This window comes from Schistocerca piceifrons, chromosome 7 (genome assembly GCF_021461385.2).
Source record: "Schistocerca piceifrons isolate TAMUIC-IGC-003096 chromosome 7, iqSchPice1.1, whole genome shotgun sequence".
Lineage (NCBI taxonomy): Eukaryota > Metazoa > Arthropoda > Insecta > Orthoptera > Acrididae > Schistocerca > Schistocerca piceifrons.
The window spans coordinates 390,577,989-390,601,416 of NC_060144.1; the positions used below are offsets into that span (position 1 = coordinate 390,577,989).

General features: G+C 40.1%; 1 protein-coding gene across 1 annotated transcript in view; it reads right to left on the reverse strand.

Annotated features, from left to right (window-relative positions):
• Window positions 1–23,428, reverse strand: part of LOC124805729 (juvenile hormone esterase-like) — a 126,483-nt gene that overhangs the window by 23,724 nt on the left and 79,331 nt on the right. The window contains exons 7-8 of the mRNA XM_047266300.1: window positions 18,293–18,474; window positions 8,432–8,555 (exon numbers count right to left, since the gene is read on the reverse strand). Coding sequence (XP_047122256.1) covers window positions 8,432–8,555; window positions 18,293–18,474 — 306 coding nt within the window. The remainder of the gene's footprint in view (window positions 1–8,431; window positions 8,556–18,292; window positions 18,475–23,428) is intronic.

The window sequence follows — 23,428 nt, forward strand, 5'->3', positions numbered from 1 at the left end:
TTGTGGAAAAAGCTACCTGACGATTCAAAGCGTTATGTAGGAGGCACTCATCGAACATTCGATGAATTTTTAGAAAAAATCGAGAATGAAGATAGGTGGCGTGAAACTAGAGAGTTTCGAGGTTTCAGAAATCAGAATGGAATAGTAAAAGGTGGTAGGAATGAACCGCAAATTAACATGATGAGAGGAAGAGGTCGAGGAGGTAACTCTCAGCGAGGGAGAGGACACTATCAGGGAAACGGGATGCATTATCAAAATCAGGAAAACCAAATACCGCGCAGGTCAAGGGCCTAACGCGCGCGGAAAGAAAGAAATGGCCCAAATATAGGGAAGATCGGAGTAGTCAGTACTATAGTAGGATAGTGCGTCGTTCGCCTGAAGAGCAGTTACATAAACGAAACTTTGCGAAGTATAATGCAGGGATACAAACAGAGGAGAGAGAGCAGCGAGGAATTATTAAGGGAAATGAAGTAGGAAAAGAATATCGTCGGATGTGAAGGCTCACGTGAATGAAATAAGTACAATTCGAGGTCAGAGTGACGAATTGATGATGGAAGAGTCAGAGAAGGCGTTGTTTGTCGGTAGGGATGGCAACTGTGCAGAGAGGCAGGGGCAAGGTAGGAGTGATGTGACTTATGGTAAAAGGTTCATACGAATAGTCAACGAATCGCATCGAGAAGTAATTAAAGAGGAAAGGGTGGATAAGAAAAAGGGGCATAGTGCAGAGACGCATGCTGATTCAGAAATTAGCTCGTATGCAGAATATGTACATCAGCTCAAAAGCCAGCCAGCACAATTATCAAGATCTTCCACTCAAGTGATTAATTTGGACCCGAATATGACAGTGTTAGAGAGCCATACCGATTATGATGTGTACCTAGTGACAGCAAGAGTACATGACTGTGATGAAGATTCTTTTAAAGAAATTAGAGAAAGTGTATCTAACCAAGAGAAAGAGTGTTGTGATCCCTGTAGTACTGAAGCAAATGAGTTGAGTGAGACTGGAATTCCATTAGTAGGGGAAAATAATGAATGTAAGAGTGGCGAATGCACTATCCAACAAAGGGAAAGTAGAGAAATGGATTATAATTTGCGAGAATTATTTGAATCCGAAGAAAGTCATATTTCTAAGGAGGAGGAATTATCGTCAGAATCATCAGAAAGCATCCAGGGAGAAAAAGAAGTAGAGGAAGTTTCCGATCCCGCAACCGAGAGTTCAGGCATGACAGATTCGAATGAGAACGAGATGGCATTAAAGAGCCTAGACGAAGGACTGTTGGAAAAAGTGGTGAAAGAATTTAGGATGAAAAGGAGAAAGAAACCTCCAGATGGAATGGTCAGAATAAAAACCGGAAAAATAATATGGCAAGACTTGGCGGTGGAAAAGGATTTATTATGGGAAAATAAAGAAAGTATGAAAGAGGACAATAGGATGCAAACAATCCTGCCCATTAATGTATGTGGGTACGATTTATATGTATTGTTGGATACGGGTGCTCAAATAAGTGCTATTTCGCACACATTTTTTGAGATGATCAAAGAGCAACGAGGAGTAGTCATGATGCCAGTAACAGAGGTTAAAGTGATAAGGGCGACAGGGAAATGTAGTAAACCTGTTAAACATCAAGTGATGATGGAATTTAAGATAAAAAAACAAGCTATTTTCGAATGCATTTTTAGTAGTTCCAGAGCTCAGTGCCGAGACCATTTTAGGCATTGACTGGTTAATAAAACAGAAAGTAATTATAGATTGTGACAAAGGGCTAATAGTTTGTAAAGTTGATAGTGAGGTATTAGAAATACCATTTGAATCATCTAGAGTAATGGAAGAGAACCAGCTGAGATGGGTAGAATTTAGTGATGATCATGATTCAGGAATAGGTCAAAAATTCGATTGGTTTCTGGTGAGGCAGATAGTTGAAGATGGAAATAAGGAGACACTCCTTCGAAATGTAGTGGATAAAACGGAAGGACTATCTGATGCCCAAAGGGAGGATCTATGGCAAATTCTGAAAGAAAATCAGGAGGTATTTTCAGACAAACTGGGACGAGTGATACATTATGAGTACTGCATGGAGGTAGAGGAGCATGAACCTTTCTTTAAACCACCATATAATGTACCCGTGTCTAAGAAAGAAGCAGTTCAAAAAGAAATAGATAAAATGGTTTCATGTGGGGTCATTGAACGGAGTTCTAGCCCATATAATAACCCACTGGTGCTAGTAGGTAAGAAGGATGGAAGTGTACGAATAGTGATAGATGCTCGTACTCTGAATAAAGTAGTGAAGAGGGAGTTGGATCGTCCAGAGAACATAGATAATTTATTGCAGAAGTTTAATGGTGTAAAGTACATGACTAGTTTAGACCTAACTGCAGGATACTGGCAAATCCCATTAAGTGAGGAGTCTAGGAAGTACACAGCATTTTTATTCAATGGCAAATGCTACCATTTCACAGTGGTACCATTTGGCCTAAATACTTCCGTTTCAGTGTTCATTCGGGCTTTAGACAAAATTTTAGGGAGTGAACTTAGTTCGCTAATCACGGTTTATGTAGATGATCTGTTAATTGCTACAAGGACATGGGAAGAGCACATGGAGTTATGCGACAGGGTGTTCAAAGCTTTAATTAAAGGAGGAATGACCCTGAACCTGAAAAAATGCGAGTTTGTGAAGAAAGAAATAAAGTTTTTAGGTCACATAGTAACACCAGAGGGAATTGGAAAGGATCCCGATAAAGTCAAAGCAATAAGAAATTGTCCGGCTCCCAAGAATAAGAAACAACTAAAGTCGTTTATAGGACTTTGTTCCTTTTATCGTAAGTATGTGGATGATCAGGTGTTCAATAGCCCACATCTAAACAACCTACTTAAGAAGAACAGTGTGTATATATGGACTGAGGAATGTGAAACAGCATTCAACTGGCTAAAAGACAATTTGGCTAAAAACATAAAGTTATGGCACCCCGACCTGTGTGAACCATTCCACATGGCAACAGATAGTTCAGATTATGGATTGGGAGTATCCATATTTCAGGAGGTAATGATAGATGGGGAAAAAACTCATAGACAAATAGCATTTGCGAGTAGAACCATGTCTAAGTACGAAAGAAACTATACGGTTTCAGAGAAGGAGGCTTTAGCTATAGTATGGGGTTTTAGGAAATTTCAACTTTTCTTATGGGGGCATAAGACTGTGGTCCATACAGACCACAAAGCTTTAATATTTTTGAAGGACTGCAGATTGTTACATAACAGGTTGACCAGATGGGCGCTGTTTTTACAACAATTTGATATAGAGATCAAGTATGTTAAAGGGAAAGAACATGCAGTACCGGATGCTTTGTCGAGATTACTGGAAGGATGTGAGACACTAGAAAGTGTAAAGAATAGGGAAGATGTTTTTGAGGTGAATTACTTCAAAAAAGCGGAAGGGAGAGAAAAAATTAGGGAAATATGTCGGAATATGCGAAGATATCAAAGTGATGATGATGCACTCAAGTCGGTAAAGGTCAAGTTTGACAATCCGGACGCAACTAACATAAGGGCTTCATATAAAATACATAAAGGTGTACTGTATCTTCAAAGATTAAATAATCCAGGGATGTGGCGAGTATGTTGGCCGGAACAACACACTGAAGTGCTGATAGATTATGTTCACTTGGCATATGGCCATTGTGGTGCACAGAAGTGTACCGATAAGTTAGATGAATGCATTACCTTTAACAACATGGCAAGAAAGGTAGCACAGAGGATAAGATCTTGTGATCTATGCCAAAAGGCGAAAGTAACAAATGCAACTAATCAAGGACCCATGCAATCAATAAAACCTGATGAAGTATTGGAAATAGTAGCAGTAGATATCTTTGGACCATTACCGAAAACCATGGGGGGTTTTGTGTACATATTTGTAGCAGTTGAACTTTTCTCGAAGTATATAAAGCTATATCCCTTGAGAAAAGATACTGCCAGAGCTGTGTATGATAAAATGGTGTGTGATTATTTTGTGAAAGTAGGGAAGCCAAAGAGAATACTATCAGATAATGGTGTTCAGTTTTGCTCAAAAATGTGGAAGGATGGGATAACTGAGAAACAGGTAGAAGTGGTACATATCTCAGCTTATCACCCATCAAGCAATCCGGCAGTAAGATATATGCGTGAGATAGGTCGGTTATTTAGGATGTACTGCCATAGTAACCACAAGAAGTGGGGCATGTATGTAAGTGAATTCGAAGAAATCATGAATTCATTAACAAACGAGAGCACTGGATTTACTCCAGAAGAAATCCTGAAAAAGACGAGAAGTAAAAGTCTAGTAGAAGACCTACTAGAATTTCCAGATAGAGTTGAATTAGATTATGATAGTAAAAAGAACTTAGTAAAAGACAAGATGAGAAAACAAGCAGATGCGAGAATTCGTCGTCATGACGAAAAAGTAAGGAATCCTAAATTCAAAATAGGTGATCTCGTTCTTGTAAAAACACATGAAAAGTCAAGTGAAATTAATAACGAGATCAGCAAATTTAAATATATATATAATGGACCATTTAAAATAGTGTCCATACCCAATGTGAATGCTTATTATTTAGAGTACCCATTAACAGGCAAACGCCTGGGAGTAAGAAACATAGTGGATCTCAAAAGGTATGAACCACGAATTCTACCAGATTAAAAATAAATATATAAATAAATATTAAAGTAAACCAATATGTAAATAGTTTTGTTTCTTTTGTTCTATGTGAAAGGTAAATGTTCACTAAAATATGTTGCAGTATTCTAATGAAACTTCTAGTTTAAGTAGAGACTAAACAGACTGGGAAAGACTGAGCTTCTAAGAAAGCCTTAATAGATGTGTAAATAAGTGTTGTGGAAGAAGTAGAAAAGTGAGGAGGTAAAGTTAAAAGGACGGGCTCTAAAGTAATAGGCGCATAACGTGTGTTTTACTTGCCTGAGATAAAAGAAGTGTATTTAAAATTTTTGTAAAAAAGATGTTTAAAGTGTACTGTGTTTAGAAGTAAGAAAATTGGAAAGAATATATGTAAATCATTTATTTAATGTTTAGCAGGAAAGATAGAAAGAATTGGTGTTTAATTTTAAATAAGTAATATAAGTACCGAGGTGTATCAGTAAGAAAGAGAAAACCCTTGGTAAAAAGCTTAACGAAAATTTCAGATTCATTATAGGAGAGACTTCTTATTGAATTATCACTGTTAGATACTTCAATAAGAAGTGGGGCATGTGTAACGGAACTGAAATGATGGTGGGCTGACAGTAATTTGGAGCCCGCGCGTCGAAAACGGGCGCGCTGGTGTGAGACTGCCAGGGAGTGCACCCTGATGCCATCTATTGGCGAAACTGGGAATTAGCGCTGCCTCTCAGACAATGCACTAAGCTCTCGGAGTCAAATGTATTCTTTTTCTTGGTAATTATAAGCTATTACTGTATGATTTAATGTTATAAAGCGCTAGTAGTAAATTATTATGACTGGTATGAACTCCAGGGTAATAAATATAAATATTCTTAAATACTAAATGATTTCGGTGAAAAGGTGGTAGGGGAACACCCCCACTCTTGGTGATACGAGCGTAGCTAGAGGTAGCTGGAGACACAGGGACTGAACAATGGAATGGCCTGGGGAGTGTTGACGTGACCAGACGTGCGTAACTGTGCTCACGCAAAAGAGATTGTGCAACAGCGAAGAGGAGAATATCGTCGCCGTTTGTGGAGTAGAACGCGACGAATGGTTGTCGAAGCCGTCTCTATGCCACTGGTGCTGATTGTAAGAGTTCCTGCGCCCAGATTTTATGGCGGACGTGCAGTAGCTTATACGAGTGCTACAGCTCGTAGTTCCAGCCGCCATTAAGGGCATGAGGCGTGAAGAGCTGCGTTAGCCACATGCATCTCACCACCAGCACCGACACGTCTACCCAAGGCAAGACTGCTTGCAATTGTTAAGTCGAACTTTGTATACATGTAAAAGGAGAATACCAGTTTTCTTTTGTGCAAGTTCAGAAGACAGAATATAGTAATGAGTAAAATTACGACGCATGTTGTTCATTGTAAAGTGTAGTAACCTGAAACATAGTGTAGTGAAATCAGACTGAGGCCACCATCGCCTCTTTCATTTAAAATTCTTTTGGGTGTAGAATACTTTAGCGTATAAGAATGTTGAAAAGAGCAATGGTCACACCAGAATGAGTCGCCCATTTATAGTTACTTAAATTTTTCTGAGTAACCCTTCAAGTAAAGTCACTTAACTAATTCTATATCAATTGTCCAAAGAGTAATATCCAAAATCATTAAATAAGTTGAAGGATAGAATTTTGTTAACCTAAATTGCATAAGTTGTCTTGGTGGTAATTACCAAGCCAACTAACAGAAATTGAGAGAGTATTTGCTTTGTAGAATCACCTAGAATGATCAGAAATAGTAATATTCAGAATTAAGTTTAAATTCAACTCAAGCCGTTTCACTTTGAAACGAGCCAAAAAAACTGATTTATTCTTTTGCTCCTTCAGAGCTGGCGACCGTAGTTATAAGTATTTTCAGGAGGATTCGACGGTAAGTCTGCTGCTCTCGTCGTGCTGATAGGATTACCCACTGCTGCTAGCAGTGGTGATTGGATACATAAGCTCACTACCAAGTTAAGTGGGTCAGGTAGGCAGTGTTACCGTGTGAACTGTAGGGCATTGTAGGCAGTGGATCGAACCCGTTCAATCATCACAGCTCTTTGGGAAATAGTCCGGTTAGGAGTGTACTAATCATTAGGTAAATACTGGCGAGTAACGGTCAAAAATGTATACGCAAGTGAATTTAGCAAGGTCCATGTAGCACCTAATTAATGTGGTGCAATGGCGAGGGTAGGAGTGGAGTAAAAGTGAGCTGAGCTTGTGGCAGCTGTGCTGTCTTCAAAGATTAATAACGTGAATTCACTACTACCTCTTACCATTAGGGCTGAGCTATTTACGGTTAAAATACGTAGCAGTAAGCGCAAAGGCGTGACAGCTACAAGTCCGTATTGGCTTTATACATACGGAAGTAGGAAGCGGGTCATTCCGTCAGTGGAGGGGTTAAAACAACCGAGTCAGTTGAGAACATACCCCATTTACTGATGGGAAGATTCGGCGGTTCGGTCGCAAGGCCATCTATGTTCGAAAGCCTACTTTCCAGGTTTTAAGAACCACCTTTTAGTGAAGATTCTAAGAACATATTACAACTCCGTTCGTGTCTCTCCCGAAGGGACAGCGAGGGCAAGATTTGACGTATTAAGGGAACACAAACGCATTGAGGCAATCACTCTCCCCAGGCTACATACGGGAACGGAATGGGAAAAATCTCTTCACGGTGGGGTGCGGAGTGTATGTGTAGCTGTAGATGTCTTTCACGTTTAAGAAATTCTTGTCATGCGAGATACTAAGCCTCTGACGGTGTCGGCTAGGCTTAAGAGGATTACGTACGTACTTTGACGATGAACTTATCCTAAAAGTTGCAACTGGCACTCACTCAAACTCGCCTCACGTACGCTTGTCATCACATAGAAGGAAATCTCTTACTGAATCCTACAGATAGTGTTCGTTTATAAGATATCGGGAGATGTGTTACTGCTCGCGTTTCTAATCTCAAAATCCCTACCTTTTGAACTGAGACAACATCACCCTTTGCTCTATCTGCTGTGCTGTTCCTCAGACTAATTCCATTCCATGTTGACATTACTTGAGGTGTACAGAGCTCACACATCAATTTTCTGAATTTTAAATTTATTCAAACTTTGAATTTAATGTCTTTGTCGCGAATTCGTTGACTGCAGTTAGTCACAACTAATACACAGAATTTTGGCTCAAAATTATTTTTAACCTTTCTTTGATTTATCGATCCATTCTATATTGAATCATGAACTCGTAATCGAAACCGTCACTGTTACTATCTGCTAGTACTATGACGTGGAACCTAAGTAGGCGAAGCTGTAAAGGCAAAACACTCACCTGTATTTGACCATTCTTGTTACGACATTCTCACATTTTCCAGCCTTCTTTCTCCTATCATCTCACTCTGCAGTATTTACGTTTCTTTGAGCCTCTGCGAGATATCAGACTGAACAATTTCTAAATTTAAATTCAACCGTAAATCTCTAGGAATTTCACAATTTATTGTCTTCCTGTTTCCCATACGCATAGACTTTTCCCCATCCGCTAAACGTTCTGAAATCGTATCTAATAGCTCGCCACGGTTTGGAAATTACTCCCATCTCGTTAGATATTTCCTTCTGCTACATAATACACTATTTCCTTTTAACATTCATTCTCCTAGTATATCGCATCATCTAAAGCATATTCAGATTACCTCTGTATCACCTCACCTTGATACGCCGTTAATAAATTTTGCTATCGCAAGGCCACCAGCGTAACTGAAAATCCGTTTCATCACAATACCTACCATATTGTGTAGCACCGTAGCCATCGTAGTCGAAGTAATACAAATAGACTGGTAGGTCGCTCGTATTGGCCACTGTCCTGGCGAGTGCTTCAGCTGGTTGTATGAAGTACATGTCCGAAACCATCTGCAAACAAAAGAAACAGAAAATTTCCAATACGATCATAGTGTGGATAGAATTTTGACATTGTCTTTTACGGTTACGAATAAGACTTGGTTTTTAAATATTGTACATCAAAATCATTTTTTAAGATATTGAAAAAGTACCAGCACCCTATTGTTTCACAAACTTAAGGAAATTTCAAAAAAGTTTTATGCAACGAAATGAAACAGTTTTGCTTCTCTGGCTCGATGTTTTAAGTGCTTTAGGGATATGTGTACCAAATGTGGTTGAAATCGGTCCAGTGGTTTAGGAGGCGAGATGGAACACACACACACATACACACACACACACACACACACACACACACACACAACACACACACGTATTTCTAAATCCTCCCAACAAACATTGCATTTATATTCTGTCTATAAACATAACAATATAAACAGCATGCCAAAATTATATAGAAATTAAACCGATTCCTCGCTCACAGAACCACAGAGCCGTACTAGAAAGGGCCTGATGGGTGATGAAGGTCCTTATTCTCTCACAAGGGAACTGATTTACTTAGCCAGATATAAGGGGCAGAAATCATGGCGCAACGTTTCACACAAAAATGCAAACCATTGGCAGTTGAGAAAACATTAATAAGTGGGAAACAAATACCGGGACTGCGTGAGAATCAAATCCCATCCCAAGCGTTATTTTATATGTTATATTTCAGTAATCCTTCCGTTGTAAAAATGCTAGTAAGTCACAACAAAGACGAAGCCTTTAATTGCTGTCTGATGCCTGTACTCTTCATTTCTTAAACTGATCACATGTCATACTGTTCCAGCAACTCTGTCGACACTTCAAATACTTCATGATAAGTTATAATTACTGGCTGTCACATATCCTATTGAAATGAGATTTGCATCCGACAATTGATTTAGCTATCCTGCTATAAAAGGACAAACAGTTTATCATAAACTTCATATCATGGCGAAATGTGGATTGTTTCCACAAGAGTAATAAAAACCTCAGCATCAGTAACCGATGACATTGTTACTGATATAGATACGAAACACAGCAGTGTACATGTAAAAGACCTTGGGTTCCCTGATACTATATGAAAACTATTAAAAGCAAAACCTGAATTCTGTAAGTACACCAAATGGCAAATCTACGAAAAATCTCTTTCTCAACACAAAATTAATTTTTTTTTTTCTGGTGCTGTTAGACGAGAATTGGGATGAAGTGTATACAGAAAACGATTTAGATGAGAAATTCTCTAACTCCTTTAGAACATTTAAATTATGAGGAATCATTTCCGAAAGCACCACATCGACAGCAGTGACCAATAAAAGCAACTAGATTACAGCAGGTACAAGAAAAATGGTGGGCAAAATGCAGGTAAAAGTAACAAAAAAGAAAGAAATTCCTGGCTCTTTAGAAGGATTCAATTTAAGTACAATCAGTTCCATGGCCAGCATACCTTACGTAGGTAACGTTCCTCTGAAAACAGAAACTTACGTAGGTCATGTCAATTGAAAGTAGCTTTCTCGACAATCAACAAATTACAACAGAAATTAGTATGTACCAAAAACAACAACAAAGATATGTACTCAGACTCAGAAATGAGCAAAATCACATATAAGACTTGTTAAAGCTACGTCATAGGACAGACTTTCAAGGTTTCTCAAAGTGGATGCACTGAACATATCAACTGTTCCACAAGAAATCAATTCACAAAATCAACTGTAGCAACATACGTAAAATATATTGGACATGCATTCAAAGACACCGAAGATCTTGAGATACTCCACCGCTTCCAAAAATCATATAAAATGCATTTAACGAAGGAGATGGAAATTTTTGTACGCCTTAAAGAAAACAAGGAGTAAAAATTCTCAGTGAGAAAGTAGACAGCAAACCAGTTACTTTTTTCATATGAGTCATCATCTCATGATACCTGCAGTAATTTAGATAAACATGTATATTTCCTCATAAACTATACTCAGTATTCAAAAAAATAGGAACATAATCAATAATTCAGTAGTCGACAGGTGTAAAATAAATCTTGTAATTGGCAACTTTAGATATATAAAGTAATCTGCAGAAAATGTAACACCTCTAACTGTTTACAGACTCTTTCTAAAACCATAATATCGTCATAGCTCTGTAGCGTAATGAATGTAGTGTTCTGCGTTATGATGAAGGCACAATACTTGCAAGCAGGCAAACAAAATTACTATCTCTAACATTAGCATAAAAAACATTACAAGATTTCTTTTGTTTTCCGATTGAAGTAAAATACCGAAAATAAAACTTTAGTGCAAGAGAGACAGGAAAACATACACAGAAATATCGCAATAAATTTGCAGGTGAACAAATGCACTTCAAGATGAAAATAAATTCTAGAAACGCGTTGTGTTAAGCATGAAAAAAAAATTAAGAAACTTGTATAGTTTATCATGATGATAACCAGCTGAAGCTAAACCCTCGAAAGATACAAGTTTCTGCATTTTATCTAAGGAATAGGGAAGCAAAACGGAAACAAAGTATCACTGGGAGGTGAGAAGAAATATCCCATTTTGATACTCCTAACTGCCTTGAAGTAAAGATGGACCGTTCCCTTACATTCAGAGCCCACTGTGAAGGAGGGAAGCTCGAAGCATCTGCTTACTGTATTCATCTCTTGGTCTCCCTCCAAGATTTATACCACCCCTGATCCCCACAAATCCCTTCAGTACTAAATTGGTGATCCGTTAATGCCTCAGATTGTGTCTTTTAGTCAGGTTGTACCACAAATGTCTCTTCTCCCCAGTTCTTTTCAGTACTTACGCGATGTACTCATCTAATCTTCAGCATACTTCTGTAGCACTACATTTCGAAAGCTTCTATTCTCTTCTTGTAAAAAATGTTTATGGTCCATGTTGCGCTTCCATACATGGCTATAATCCATACAAGTACTTTCAGAAACGCCTTCCTGTCACTTAAATCTATACTCGATGTTAACAAATTTCTCACCTTCAGAAATTCTTTTCTTGCCATTGACAGTCTACATTTTATATCCTCCTTACTTCGACCATCATCAGTTTTTTGCTCCCCAAATAGCAAAACTCATATACTACTTTAAGTGTCTCATATCCTAATCTAATTCCCTTAGTCTCAACTGATTTAATTCGACTATATTCCATTATCCTCGTTTTTCTTTTGTTGATATTCATCTTACGTCCTCCATTCAAGATACTGTCCATTCCGTTCAAATGCTCTTCCAAGTCCTTTGCTGTCTCTGGCAGAGTTACAATGTCATTGACTAACCTCAAAGTTTTTATTGCTTCTCGCTTGATTTTAATTCCTACTCCAAATTTTTCTTTTGTTTTACTGCTTGCTCAATATACAGATTGAATAAAATCGGGGATAGCCTACAATCCTGTCTCACTCCCTTCTCAACCACTGCCTCCCTTTTGTGCTCCTGGATTCTTATAAATCTAGTTTATGTACAACAGTAAATAGCCTTTCACTCCCTGTGCATTACCCATATCATCTTCAGAATTTGAAAGAGAGTATTCCAGTCACCATTGTTAGAAGCTATCTGTAAGTCTACAAATGCTGTAAACGTATATTTGTCTTTTAACCCGTCTCCTATAAGAAGTCGTATGGTCAGTATTGCTTCGCGTGTTCCCACATTTCTCCGGAATCCTAACTGATCCTCGCCGAGGTCGGCCGTAACCAGGTTCTCCATTCCTCCATAAAGGATTCGTTAGTATTTAGCACCCGAGACTTCTTAAACTGATAGTTCGGTAATATTCACATCTGTCAGCACCTGCTTTCTTTGGAATTGGGGTTATTATATTCTTCTTGAAGTCTTAGGGTATTTAGCCTGTCTCATAAATCTTGCTCACCAGACAGAAGTGTTTTGTCAAGGCTGGTTCTCCCAAGGTTGTCAGTAGCTTTGACGGAATGTTGTCTACTCTAGGGGCCCTGTTTCAAGTAAACTCTTTCAGTGATTTTCCGAATTCTTCACGCAGTATCGTACCTCCATTCTCATTTTCCTCTACGTTCTCTTCCATTTCCACAATAACGCCCTCAATTATATATCCCTTGTATAGACCTTCCATATACTCATTCCACTTTTCTGCTTTCCCTTCTTTGCATAGGAATGGTTTTCCAGCTGAACTCTTGATATTCATACAAGTGGTTCTGTTTTCTCCAGAAGTCACTTTAATTTTTCTGTAAGCAATATCTATCTTACCCTTACATCCCTACATTTCTCCTCTAGCCAAACTCGCTTACGAATTTTTCAGTTCCTGTGGATCTCATTTTCAGACGTTTGTATTACCTTTCGCCGCTCCATTTATTGAATTTTTGTATTTTGTCCTTTCGCCGGTGAAATTCAATATCTATAGTGTTACCTAAGGATTACTAGCCATCGTCTTGTTGTTGTTGCCTACTTGATTCTCTGTTGCCATTACTATACTCTCGGAGCCACCGTTTCTTCTTCTACTGTATCCCTTCCTCTGTTCATGTCAATAGTGTCCTAATGCTCTCTCTGAGACCCTCTGCAACCTCTGGTTCTTTCAGTGTATCCGTGTCCCCCATCTGCTAAAATTCCTGCCTTTTTGCAGATTCTTCAGTTTTAATCTGCAATTCATAACCAATTAACTGTGGTCAGAGTCCACATCTACCTCTGGAAATGTTTTCCAATTTAAAATCTGGTTCCTGAATCGCTGTCTAAACATTATTTAGTCAATCTAAAACCTTCTGGAGTCTCGGCGTCTCTTCCGTGTATACAAACTTCTCTCATGCTTCTTAAACCAAATGATTGAATTATGCTCTGTGCAAAATTCTACTAGGTGGCTTCTTCTTTCATTTCTTTCCCCTAGTCCATATTCACCTACTCACTTCTCCTTCTCTTCCTGACTGAAAGAGGAAGCCGCCTAGCAGAATTTTGCACAGAGCATTACTTAATCATAGCTAACACTTGGTTCAGGTATCATGAAAGAAGGTTGCGTAGATGGAAGAAGACTGGAAATACTGAAAGGTTTCACGTAGATTATATAATGGTAAGACAGAAATTAAGGAACCAGGTTTTAAATTGTGAGACATTTCCAGGGGAAGATGTGTACTCTGACCACAATCTATTGGTCATGAACTGGAGATTAAAACTGAAGAAACTGCAAACAGGTAGGAATTTAAGGAGATGGGACCTCGATAAACGGACAGAACCAGAGATTGTGGAGAGTTTCAGGGAGAGCATTAAGGAACGATTGACAAGAATGGAGGAAAGAAATACAGTAGATGAAGAATGGGTAGCTTTAAGAGACGAAATAGTGAAGTCAGCAGGCTGGTAGAAATCCTTGGGTAACTGAAGAAATGTTGAATTTAATTGATGAAAGGAGAATATATAAAAATGCAGTAAATGAAGCAGGCAAAAAGGAATACAAACATCTCAGAAATGAGATGGACAGGAAGTGCAAAACCGCTAAGCAGGGATGGCTAGAGGTCAAATGTAAGACAGAGGCATATATCACTGCTAACAGAGAAATTAAACAGGCCTTCGAGAAAAGAGAACCACTAGCATGAATATCAAGAGCTCAGATGGAAACACAGTTCTAAACAAAGAAGGGAAAGCAGAAAGATGGAAGGAGTATATAGAGGGTCTATACAAGAGCGATGTACTTGAGGAAAATATTATGCAAATGGAAGAACATGTAGATGACAATTAAATGGCAGATATGATACTGCATGAGGAGTTTGACAGAGCACTGAAAGATGTAAGTCGAAACAAGGCCCCTGGAGTAGACAAAAAATGGTTCAAATGGCTCTGAGCACCATAGGACTTAACATCAGTCCCCTAGAACTTAGAACTACTTAAACCTAACTAACCTAAGGACATCACACACTTCCATGCCCGAGGCAGGATGCGAACCTGCGACCGTAGCAGTCGCGCAGTTCCGGACTGAGCGCCTAGAACCGCGAGACCACCGCGGCCGGCTGGAGTAGACAACATTCTATTTGAACTACTGATAACCCTGGGAGAGCCAGCCCTGACAAAACTCTACCATCTGGTGAGCAAGATGCAGAAAACAGGTGATATAGCCTCAGACTTCAAGAAGAGTATAATACTTCCAATCCCAAAGAAAGCAGATGTTGACAGATGTCAAAATTACCGAACTATCAGTTTAATAAGTCTCGGCTGCAAAATACTAACACGAATTCTTTACATGCGAATGGAAAAACTGGTAGAAGCCGACCTCGAGGAAGATCAGTTGGATTACACAGAAATGTTGGAACACGTGAGGCAATACCAACCCTACGATTTATCTTAGAAGATATATTAAGGAAAGGAAAACCTACGTTTATAGCATTTGTAGACTTAGAGAAAGCGTTTGACAATGTTGACTGGAATACTCTCTTTCAAATTCTGAAGATGGTGGGGGTAAAATACAGGTAGCGAAACACTATTTACAATTTGCACAGAAACCAAATGGCAGTTATAAGAGTCGAGGGGCATGAAAGGGAAGCAATGGTTGGGAAGGGAGTGAGACAGGGTTGTAGCCTATACCCGATGTTATTCAGTCTGTATATTGAGCAAGCAGTAAAGGAAACAAAAGAAAATTTCGGAGTAGGAATTAAAATCCATGGAGAAGAAAAAATAACTTTCAGGTTTGCCGATGACACTGTATTTCTGTCGGAGACAGCACAGGACTTGGAAGAGCAGTTGAACGGAATGGACAGAGTCTTGAAAGGAGGATATAAAAATGAACATCAACAAAAGCAAAACGAGGATAATGGAATGTAGTAGAATTAAATCACGTGATGCTGCGGGAATTAGATTAGGAAATGAGACACTTAAAGTAGTAGAGGAGTTTTCCTATTTGGGGAGCAAAATAACTGATGATGGTCGAAGTAGAGGGGGTATAAAATGTAGACTGGCGATGGCAAGGAAAGCAATTCTGAAGAAAGGAAATTTGTTAACATCGAGTGTAGATTTAAATTTCAAGAAGGGGTTTCAGAAAGTGTTTGTGTGGGGTGTAGCCAAGTCTGGAAGTGAATCATGGACGATAAACATTTTAGCCATGAAGAGAATAGAAGCTTTCGAAATGTAGTGCTACAGAAGAATGCTGACGATTTGATGATAGACCACATAACGGATGAGGAGGTATTGAATAGAACTGGGGAGAAGTTTGTGGCACAACTAGACTAGAAGAAGGGATCGGTTGGAAGGATATGTTCTGAGGCACCAAGGGATCACCAATTTAGTATTGGAGGTCAGCGTGGACGGTAAAAATCGTAGAGGCGGACTAAGAGATGAATACACTAAGCTGATTCAGATGGATGTAGGTAGCAGTAGGTACTGGGAGACAAAGAAACTTGCACAGGATAGAGGGGCATGGAGAGCTGCATCAAACCAGTCTCTGGACTGCAGACCACAACAACACAAACCGTGTATTCAGCTGACCAGAAGCCCTGTTCCTCCTGCCACCGAACTTGATTAATTCCCACTATATCTAAGTTTAACAAGTTCATTTTCCTCTTTGTGTTTTCTAACATATCTGCCGATTAAGGGATCTAGCATTCCACTTTCCGATCCGTAGGACGCCAGTTTTGTTTCTCTTGATAACGGCGTCCTCCTGAGTAGTTCCCATGCAGCGATCCGAATGAAGGACTATTTTACATCGCGAATGTTTTACCGAAGAGAATGCCATCATCATTAAATCATCCAGTAGAACTGCATGCACTCGGAAAAAATTATGGCTTTAATTTTCCATTACTTTCAGCTGTTCGCAGTACCTGCACAGCAAGGCCGTTTTGGTTGATGTTACAAGACCAGATTATTCAGTCACCCGACTGTTGCCCCTGCAACTACTGTAAAGGCTACTGTCCCTCTTCAGGAACCACATGTTTGTCTGGCTCTAAACAGATAGCCCTCTGTTGTGGTTGCATCTACGGTACAGTTATCTCAATCGTTGAAGCACGCAAGCCTCCCCACCTACGGCGAGGTCTATGGTTCATGGGCGGGTGGTGATGGTGGCGGGGGAGGGGGGGGTAGTTGGAAATACTATTGTTTGAATAAATCAATTCTTTGAAATGAACAAACACTGGACTAACTAATTAACTACAGTAACTCTATGTACAAATCACATGTTTCTCAAATTGATATGTATTCCCAGTCGGCCTTACTTTTTCTTTTATGATTTCTTTAGCTGAAACTATATGCTGAGAGAAGTGTTTGGCAGCCAGTTCTTAAATTATGTATAATTTGATAAACAGACTCAATACATTTTTGTACTATTAGATCTTAATTTTCAAAAATTTTCTCCAATGTGATACACTGTTTACGATTGGTTTGGTACATGTCTTTTTTCTACAGTGCAGAATGTTGTAAGTGCTCTAATGCAGTAAACACCTTTTGCTACCTTTATAGATACAACGTAAATCTACCTTGATTTATAAGAGGGTCTTTCAACACATTTAATTCCTGCTCCCGTTTGCTACCTACTTCTCTCCTGTTCTAGATTGTTTTCTCAGCCAGTTCTGTCACCACGAAAAGGTTATTGGTGTGACTAATTCCTGTGGCTATCGTTCTTTTCCTGAAAATATAATTTCTCTTTTTGGTACCAACCTGTACAGTTAGAATCGAGGAAAGCTACCTGCTAATAACGACTGTGTAAGGTGGACGCAAACAGATATTCATCGCCACTTATGCAACTTGACCACTGACTTGTGGACAGCTACGAAGCTCGTGAAGAGTCGGCAACGTTCTGTAAGGGGTCAGCCGCCCCTTACGTATTGAGGAAAATATATCTTTGCCGCCGGCAGGAGTGGCTGTGCGGTTCTAGGCGCTACAGCCTGGAACCGAGCGACCGCTACGGTTGCAGGTTCGAATCCTGCCTCGGGCATTGATGTGTGTGATGTCCTTAGGTTGGTTAGGTTTAATTAGTTCTAAGTTCTAGGCGACTGATGACCTCAGAAGTTAAGTCACATAGTGCTCAGAGCCATTTGAACCATATCTTTGCCTCACACAAATCGCAGTAGGTACTATCGATAGTCGACCACCGTGAGCGCCAGAGTAGTCAGTGTTGAGACTCCGAGCAAGTGAGTTTTGGTGGTTAAGGGAGCAGGGCGACCGCGCATACAATTGTTTAACGTCTGTGTGTGTCACTCAAAGCCATGGGCCTGACCTCCAGCAAATACCTAAATGGCATTAATTGAGTGACTTGTTGATGTGTTTAAGTGTTCATTTGTGTACCGTTTTTACTCGAAAATCGCGCCGGCCACCCATGATTTGAATTGCAGTGAGAATTGTGGATTCAGTGCCACATGAAGAATATTGGCGTGTGACGACATTTGTAGGCGACCTGTGATGAGTTAACCGATATTACTTTGTCAGACGAAGGGAGTAACTGCTTCATTCATGCTGTTTAGCCATTATGTATATAGAACCTTAAGAACAAAATATGTACCGATTATTGCTAGCTGACACCCTAATTAGTTTCATTGGGTTTGATATGAAACAACTCCCGTGAAAATATTAATTTAGGCTATAATCCACTACTCAATAACAGCGAGTTAATAAGGGTGTGAATCAGTTCGGAAACCCATTGTAAGAACTAAAGCTTCAGTAAAAATTCCTTCAAAAGCGGAATGCTACTAAAATGTTAGAAACAAAGAATTTTTACTTATTTTATGTCCTAAATGCGTACCTGTTTGTCATTTCCGCAGCACCTATTCTGGAAATGAGATAAGAGCTATAGTGAGGCAGTACTTACGTCGTAAACGGCTTGAGTATTGTCTATGGAGAATCCTTCATCTCCGAAGTAGAAGTTCTCGAGCTTTACAGCCGCGTCGGTCTGCTCCTCCACTGTTGGCAACTGTAGCTGGGATCCCACCAGCTCTGTGAAGTTCTCTCTTACGTCTGCAGCATAAGCGTCGTTCCACAGGATTCCCGACGCTGCAACAACATACACGTTCCCCGTGAGTGTCTAACTCTCTTTTGGCATTTAGTTTTCTATGGATTTTATTGATGTGTAGATGTAATCACTCTTTTGAATAGCTAAGGGTTGTGATTAAACAAAATTCAGTGTTTGACAGGGCTTTGTAGTACGTCAGTATTGTATTAGGCACTATAATTCCATTATCTTGAGGGAAAAGAGGAAAAATGAGTGTTGCTACACCACCCAATCACTCAATTTTTCTTATTTTACCGTGGAAGACATCACGTTAAACGTGTGTTGGTGTAAGTTGACTGACTCATACCTACTTATTTCCTTAAATGTCTTCCAGTTTTTCAAAGGTGAATCATGAAGCCTTGTCTTCTTTTGTCTCTTCTGAGAACAGAGTTTAAAAGGCTACCAGTTTATCAAATTATAAGTATCGGTGTGACAAAAATTTTGCATGTGGCATTCTTCACAAATTGATAATACTCCCTTATCATTTCCTACGCCTCATAGAACTGGGTTTGTGGAGCAGTTCCATGTTGTATCCTATTTAGTTACTGTTACTGACTGCAGAAGATGAGACTCCAAAAAAATATTGTTCCTTACGCTTGCTTAATTACACCGTACAAAAACTGACTATTGTGTAATCTGCGACATTATTGTCACATATCGCACTGTGATGTTGTTACATTTTTGTCACCATTTCACAATTCATTTTATCTAGAGTTTACAGAGCAAATGTGCCAGGAGGGAAGCCATGTGTTTTTCTCACTTGAACGGTGTTTTCCCGGTGTTGTCTGTGAGTCTTCTTTGTCAGCAGGAGGCAGTCAGTAAATCTCACCAGGAAGGACGAAATTCTCCTGTGAGCTGGGCATTTTTCGGTTCATGCTTTTGCCAGCAGATCCGGTGCGTCTCCTAATTATGAACGCCATTGTCATCCCCAGAAATAATTGAGCATGACATATTGGTCCGTTCTGTTGAGGCATCAAAGGTTGGTGTACCCCAACGAATTGAGTTATCACACCACTGTGATTGGTGGGAAGAAGCCGACCAATCGATGGGACACTGCGCATCCTAATACCAAGCTCATATTCTTTAAGGAAGCTTTTTTACGTCATGTGTGGGATGCTTTAGCATCAAATCCCATTTTTTCATGAAATAATCTAAATTCTCGTTTATCACAGTGGAAACAGCACTTAGTCGTCTCCTCCTGATAGGACTTCTTTCTAAATTAAAGACTTACGGAAGGAGATTATGTTTCGTGGCCATTTGATCACCACCCACCTTTGAGTATCACTCATCTCCCCATCACTATTTCAAGTTGGTGGGCACAAAGTTTGCAGGTTTTTGGGAATGTTAAGTTTCGCAGTTATGGTAGCAAGATCCTTATTCTAAGGAGCTCGTCACTTGCTCACTCTGACACGTAACTTATGATGCTTAATTTCGTTAGAATTTACAGCATCTTGTGTCGTTAACTTTGAGTTTGCGACCTACCCAGATGAGGAGACCCTATTTAACTTTATCCATATATTTTTCCACATTTTTGTTGGTTTTCCCCATCATTATCATAATTTTGTAATTTGATTTCTGTTTTAGAGAAATTTGTTCTCTGTTATTTTTTATTGTAAATTTTGTCAGTAGTTACAGCAAATACCCCATTATCTCGGTCTTGACGTAGAATCCAACATCCTTTACATTGCCGTACATCTTTCCATGATCAGCGATTAACTAATAATATATATAACATGTGCACACCGTAGCTTTTTCTTCTCAGTGTGACGGCGTTATCGCTGTACACACTGGCCAAATTCAAGGTTCAGTTACATTGTGAACTCAGAGAAAAGAACGATAATTGCACTCGCTCGTCTTGAATGATCACAGATTTGTATTATAACGAGCATTGCTCTTACTCCTCGCCTCCGACGCAGACTGAAGGTGGCCGAGATGAGTAACTTATATGAGATTTGGCCGACGGTATCACTGGACACGGCGTAGTGGCACATTTGCATTGTAACAGGGAAAGGCAGAGGCCTGTGTTAAAGAAGTATCCTGGCATTTCCCGAAGTGATTTGGGGGAATTACGAAAAATTAATTCAGGACGCCAAAAGGTACACTTAACAGCTCTCTGCCTGGGTACAAGTCCACTTCTTTTGATAAGTACCACTCCTCTGAAGTTCAACTGCCAGTCCTTGCTACAAACGCTGATAATTTGCGTGCTTCCTTCTTACCAGAATTTCGTAATGATGTGACTGGAAAAACGAAGAAACTACGCATATCTACATCACTTTAACCTTATTGTTATCTCTAACGCAGATGAACGTCAGCAATGAATAGAAAAAGTTAATAGAGAGAGTTTGAAAGTTGGTAAGACTGGTAGTTTTTCCGAAATGAGACGTGTACAAAGGAAGATTAATAGTAAAAGAACAGCAGTATCAGCGGCTTCTTGAGGCTGCAGGTCATTCATTATCAAATACTAAGAGAGGTTGGTGTCAGCCAAAGAGATGTTCTGTACACGCTTCATAAATGTAAATATTGCCAGTTCCACGTTTCTCTACATCAAGACGTATAGGGCAGTGATTTTCAACATCGTTCAGAAAGTTTTCAGTGGATTCAAAAATGATTCAAATGGCTCTGAGCACTATAGGACATAACATCTGAGGGCACCAGTCCCCTAGAACTTAGAACTACTTAAACCTAACTAACCTAAGGACATAACACACATCCATGCCCGAGGCAGGATTCGAACCTGCGACCTTAGCGGTCGCGCGGTTCCAGACTGAAACGCTTTGAACCGCACGGCCACACTGGCCGGCTCAGTGGGTTCTTCAGCAAGAAAAAAATGTTGTGAATAAATTCTTGTTTATTACCAGAACGTAAATTTGTGAAATATTCTCAACTGGTCAACGGAAAACTCGTATCATCTTTGTCAGGTTTTCCAACAACGACAGCGGATGGTATATGTCTGGTGAGGTATAATCGGACAGCATAGGAATCACTTTTATTTCGCTGATAAAGTGTTGGACGCGGAAAAGCACATACCCAGCATGAACATCTGACATGACGCCATTTGACTTCAGTCTTTGGGATCATGTACGACGTGTGGTCTACAATGAGTTTCCAGCTACTGTGACTTATGTTTTATCTACAAAAAAGTCACATCGAGTAGTTAGTTACATCGAGATTTTCTGTTACAACATAAAAACGTTGTACACTACTGGCCACTAAAATTGCTACACCAAGAAGAAATGCCGATGATAAACGGGTATTCATTGGACAAATATATTATACTAGAACTGAAATGTGATTACGTTTTCACGCAATTTGAATGCATAGATCCTGAGAAATCAGTATCCAGAACGACCACCTCTGGCCGTAATAACGGCCTTGATACGCCTGGTTATTGAGTCAAACAGAGCTTGGATGGCGTGTACAGGTACAGCTGCCCATGCAGCCTCAACACGATACCACAGTTCATCAAGAGTAGTGACCGGCGTATTGTGACGAGCCAGTTGCTCGGCCACAATGGACCAGACGTTTCCAATTGGTGAGAGATCTGGAGAATGTGCTGTCCAGGGCAGCAGTCGAAGATTTTCTTTATCCAGAAAGACCCGTACAGGACCTGCAACACGCGGTCGTGCATTATTCTGCTGAAATGTAGGGTCGTAACACATCTGAAATGTAACGTCCACTGTTCAAATTGCCGTCAACGCGAACAAGAGGTGACAGAGACGTGTAACCAATGGCACCCCATACCATCACGCCGGGTGGTTCGCCAGTATGGCGATGACGAATACACGCTTCCAATGTGCGTTCACTGCGATATCGCCAAACACGGATGCGACCATCATGATGCTGTAAACAGAACCTGGATTCATCCGAAAAAAAAGACGTTTTGCCATTCGTGCACTGAGGTTCGTCGTTGAGTACACCATCGCAGGCGCTCCTGTCTGTGATGCAGCTTCAAGGGTAGCCGCAGCCATGGTTTCCGAGCTGATAGTTCATGCTGCTGAAAACGTCGTATAACTGTTCGTGCAGATGGTTTTTCTATTGTAAACGTCCCCATGTGTTGACTCAGGGATCGAAACGTGGCTGCACGATCCATTACAGCCATGCGGATAAGATTCCTGTCATCTCGGCTGCTAGTGATACGAGGCCGTTGGGATCCAGCACGGCGTTCCGTATTACCCTCCTGTACCCACCTGTTCCATATTCTGCGAACAGTCATTGGATCTCGACCAATGCGAGAAGTACTGTCGCGATACGATAAACCGCAATTGTGATAGTCTACAATCTGACTTTTATCAAAGTCGGAAACGTGATGGTACGTATTTCTCCTCCTTACACGATGCATCACAACAACGTTTCACCAGGCAACGCCGGTCAGCTGCGGTTTGTGTATGAGAAATCGGTTGGAAACTTTCCTCATGTCAGCACGTTGTAGGTGTCGCCACCGGCGCCAGCCTTGTGTGAATGCTCTGAAAAGCTAATCATTTGCATATCACAGCATCTTCTTCCTGTCGGTTAAATTTCGCGTCTGTAGCACGTCATCTTCGTGGTATAGCAATTTTAACGGCCAATTCTGATTCGTGTGTCTCGTTTATTAATGAAGTTGGGAGAAACCAGTGCTATCTGTTTCAATAAAACAGTTAATTCTGTCCTTCTAGGTGCAAGCTCTTAAATTTTTGACAACTGTCTAAAGTAACTTCAGGTTCAAATGGCTCTGAGCACTATGGGACTTAACATCTGTGGTCATCAGTCCCCTAGAACTTAGAACTACTTAAACCTAACTAACCTAAGGACATCACACACATCCATGCCCGAGGCGGGATTCGAACCTGCGACCGTAGCAGTCTCGCGGTTCCGGACTGAGCGCCTAGAACCGCTAGATCACCGCAGCCGGCTGTAACTTCAGGTAAATACTAGTTACTTCAACCTGTATTTTACAATGAGACATTACTGCATCTCCGC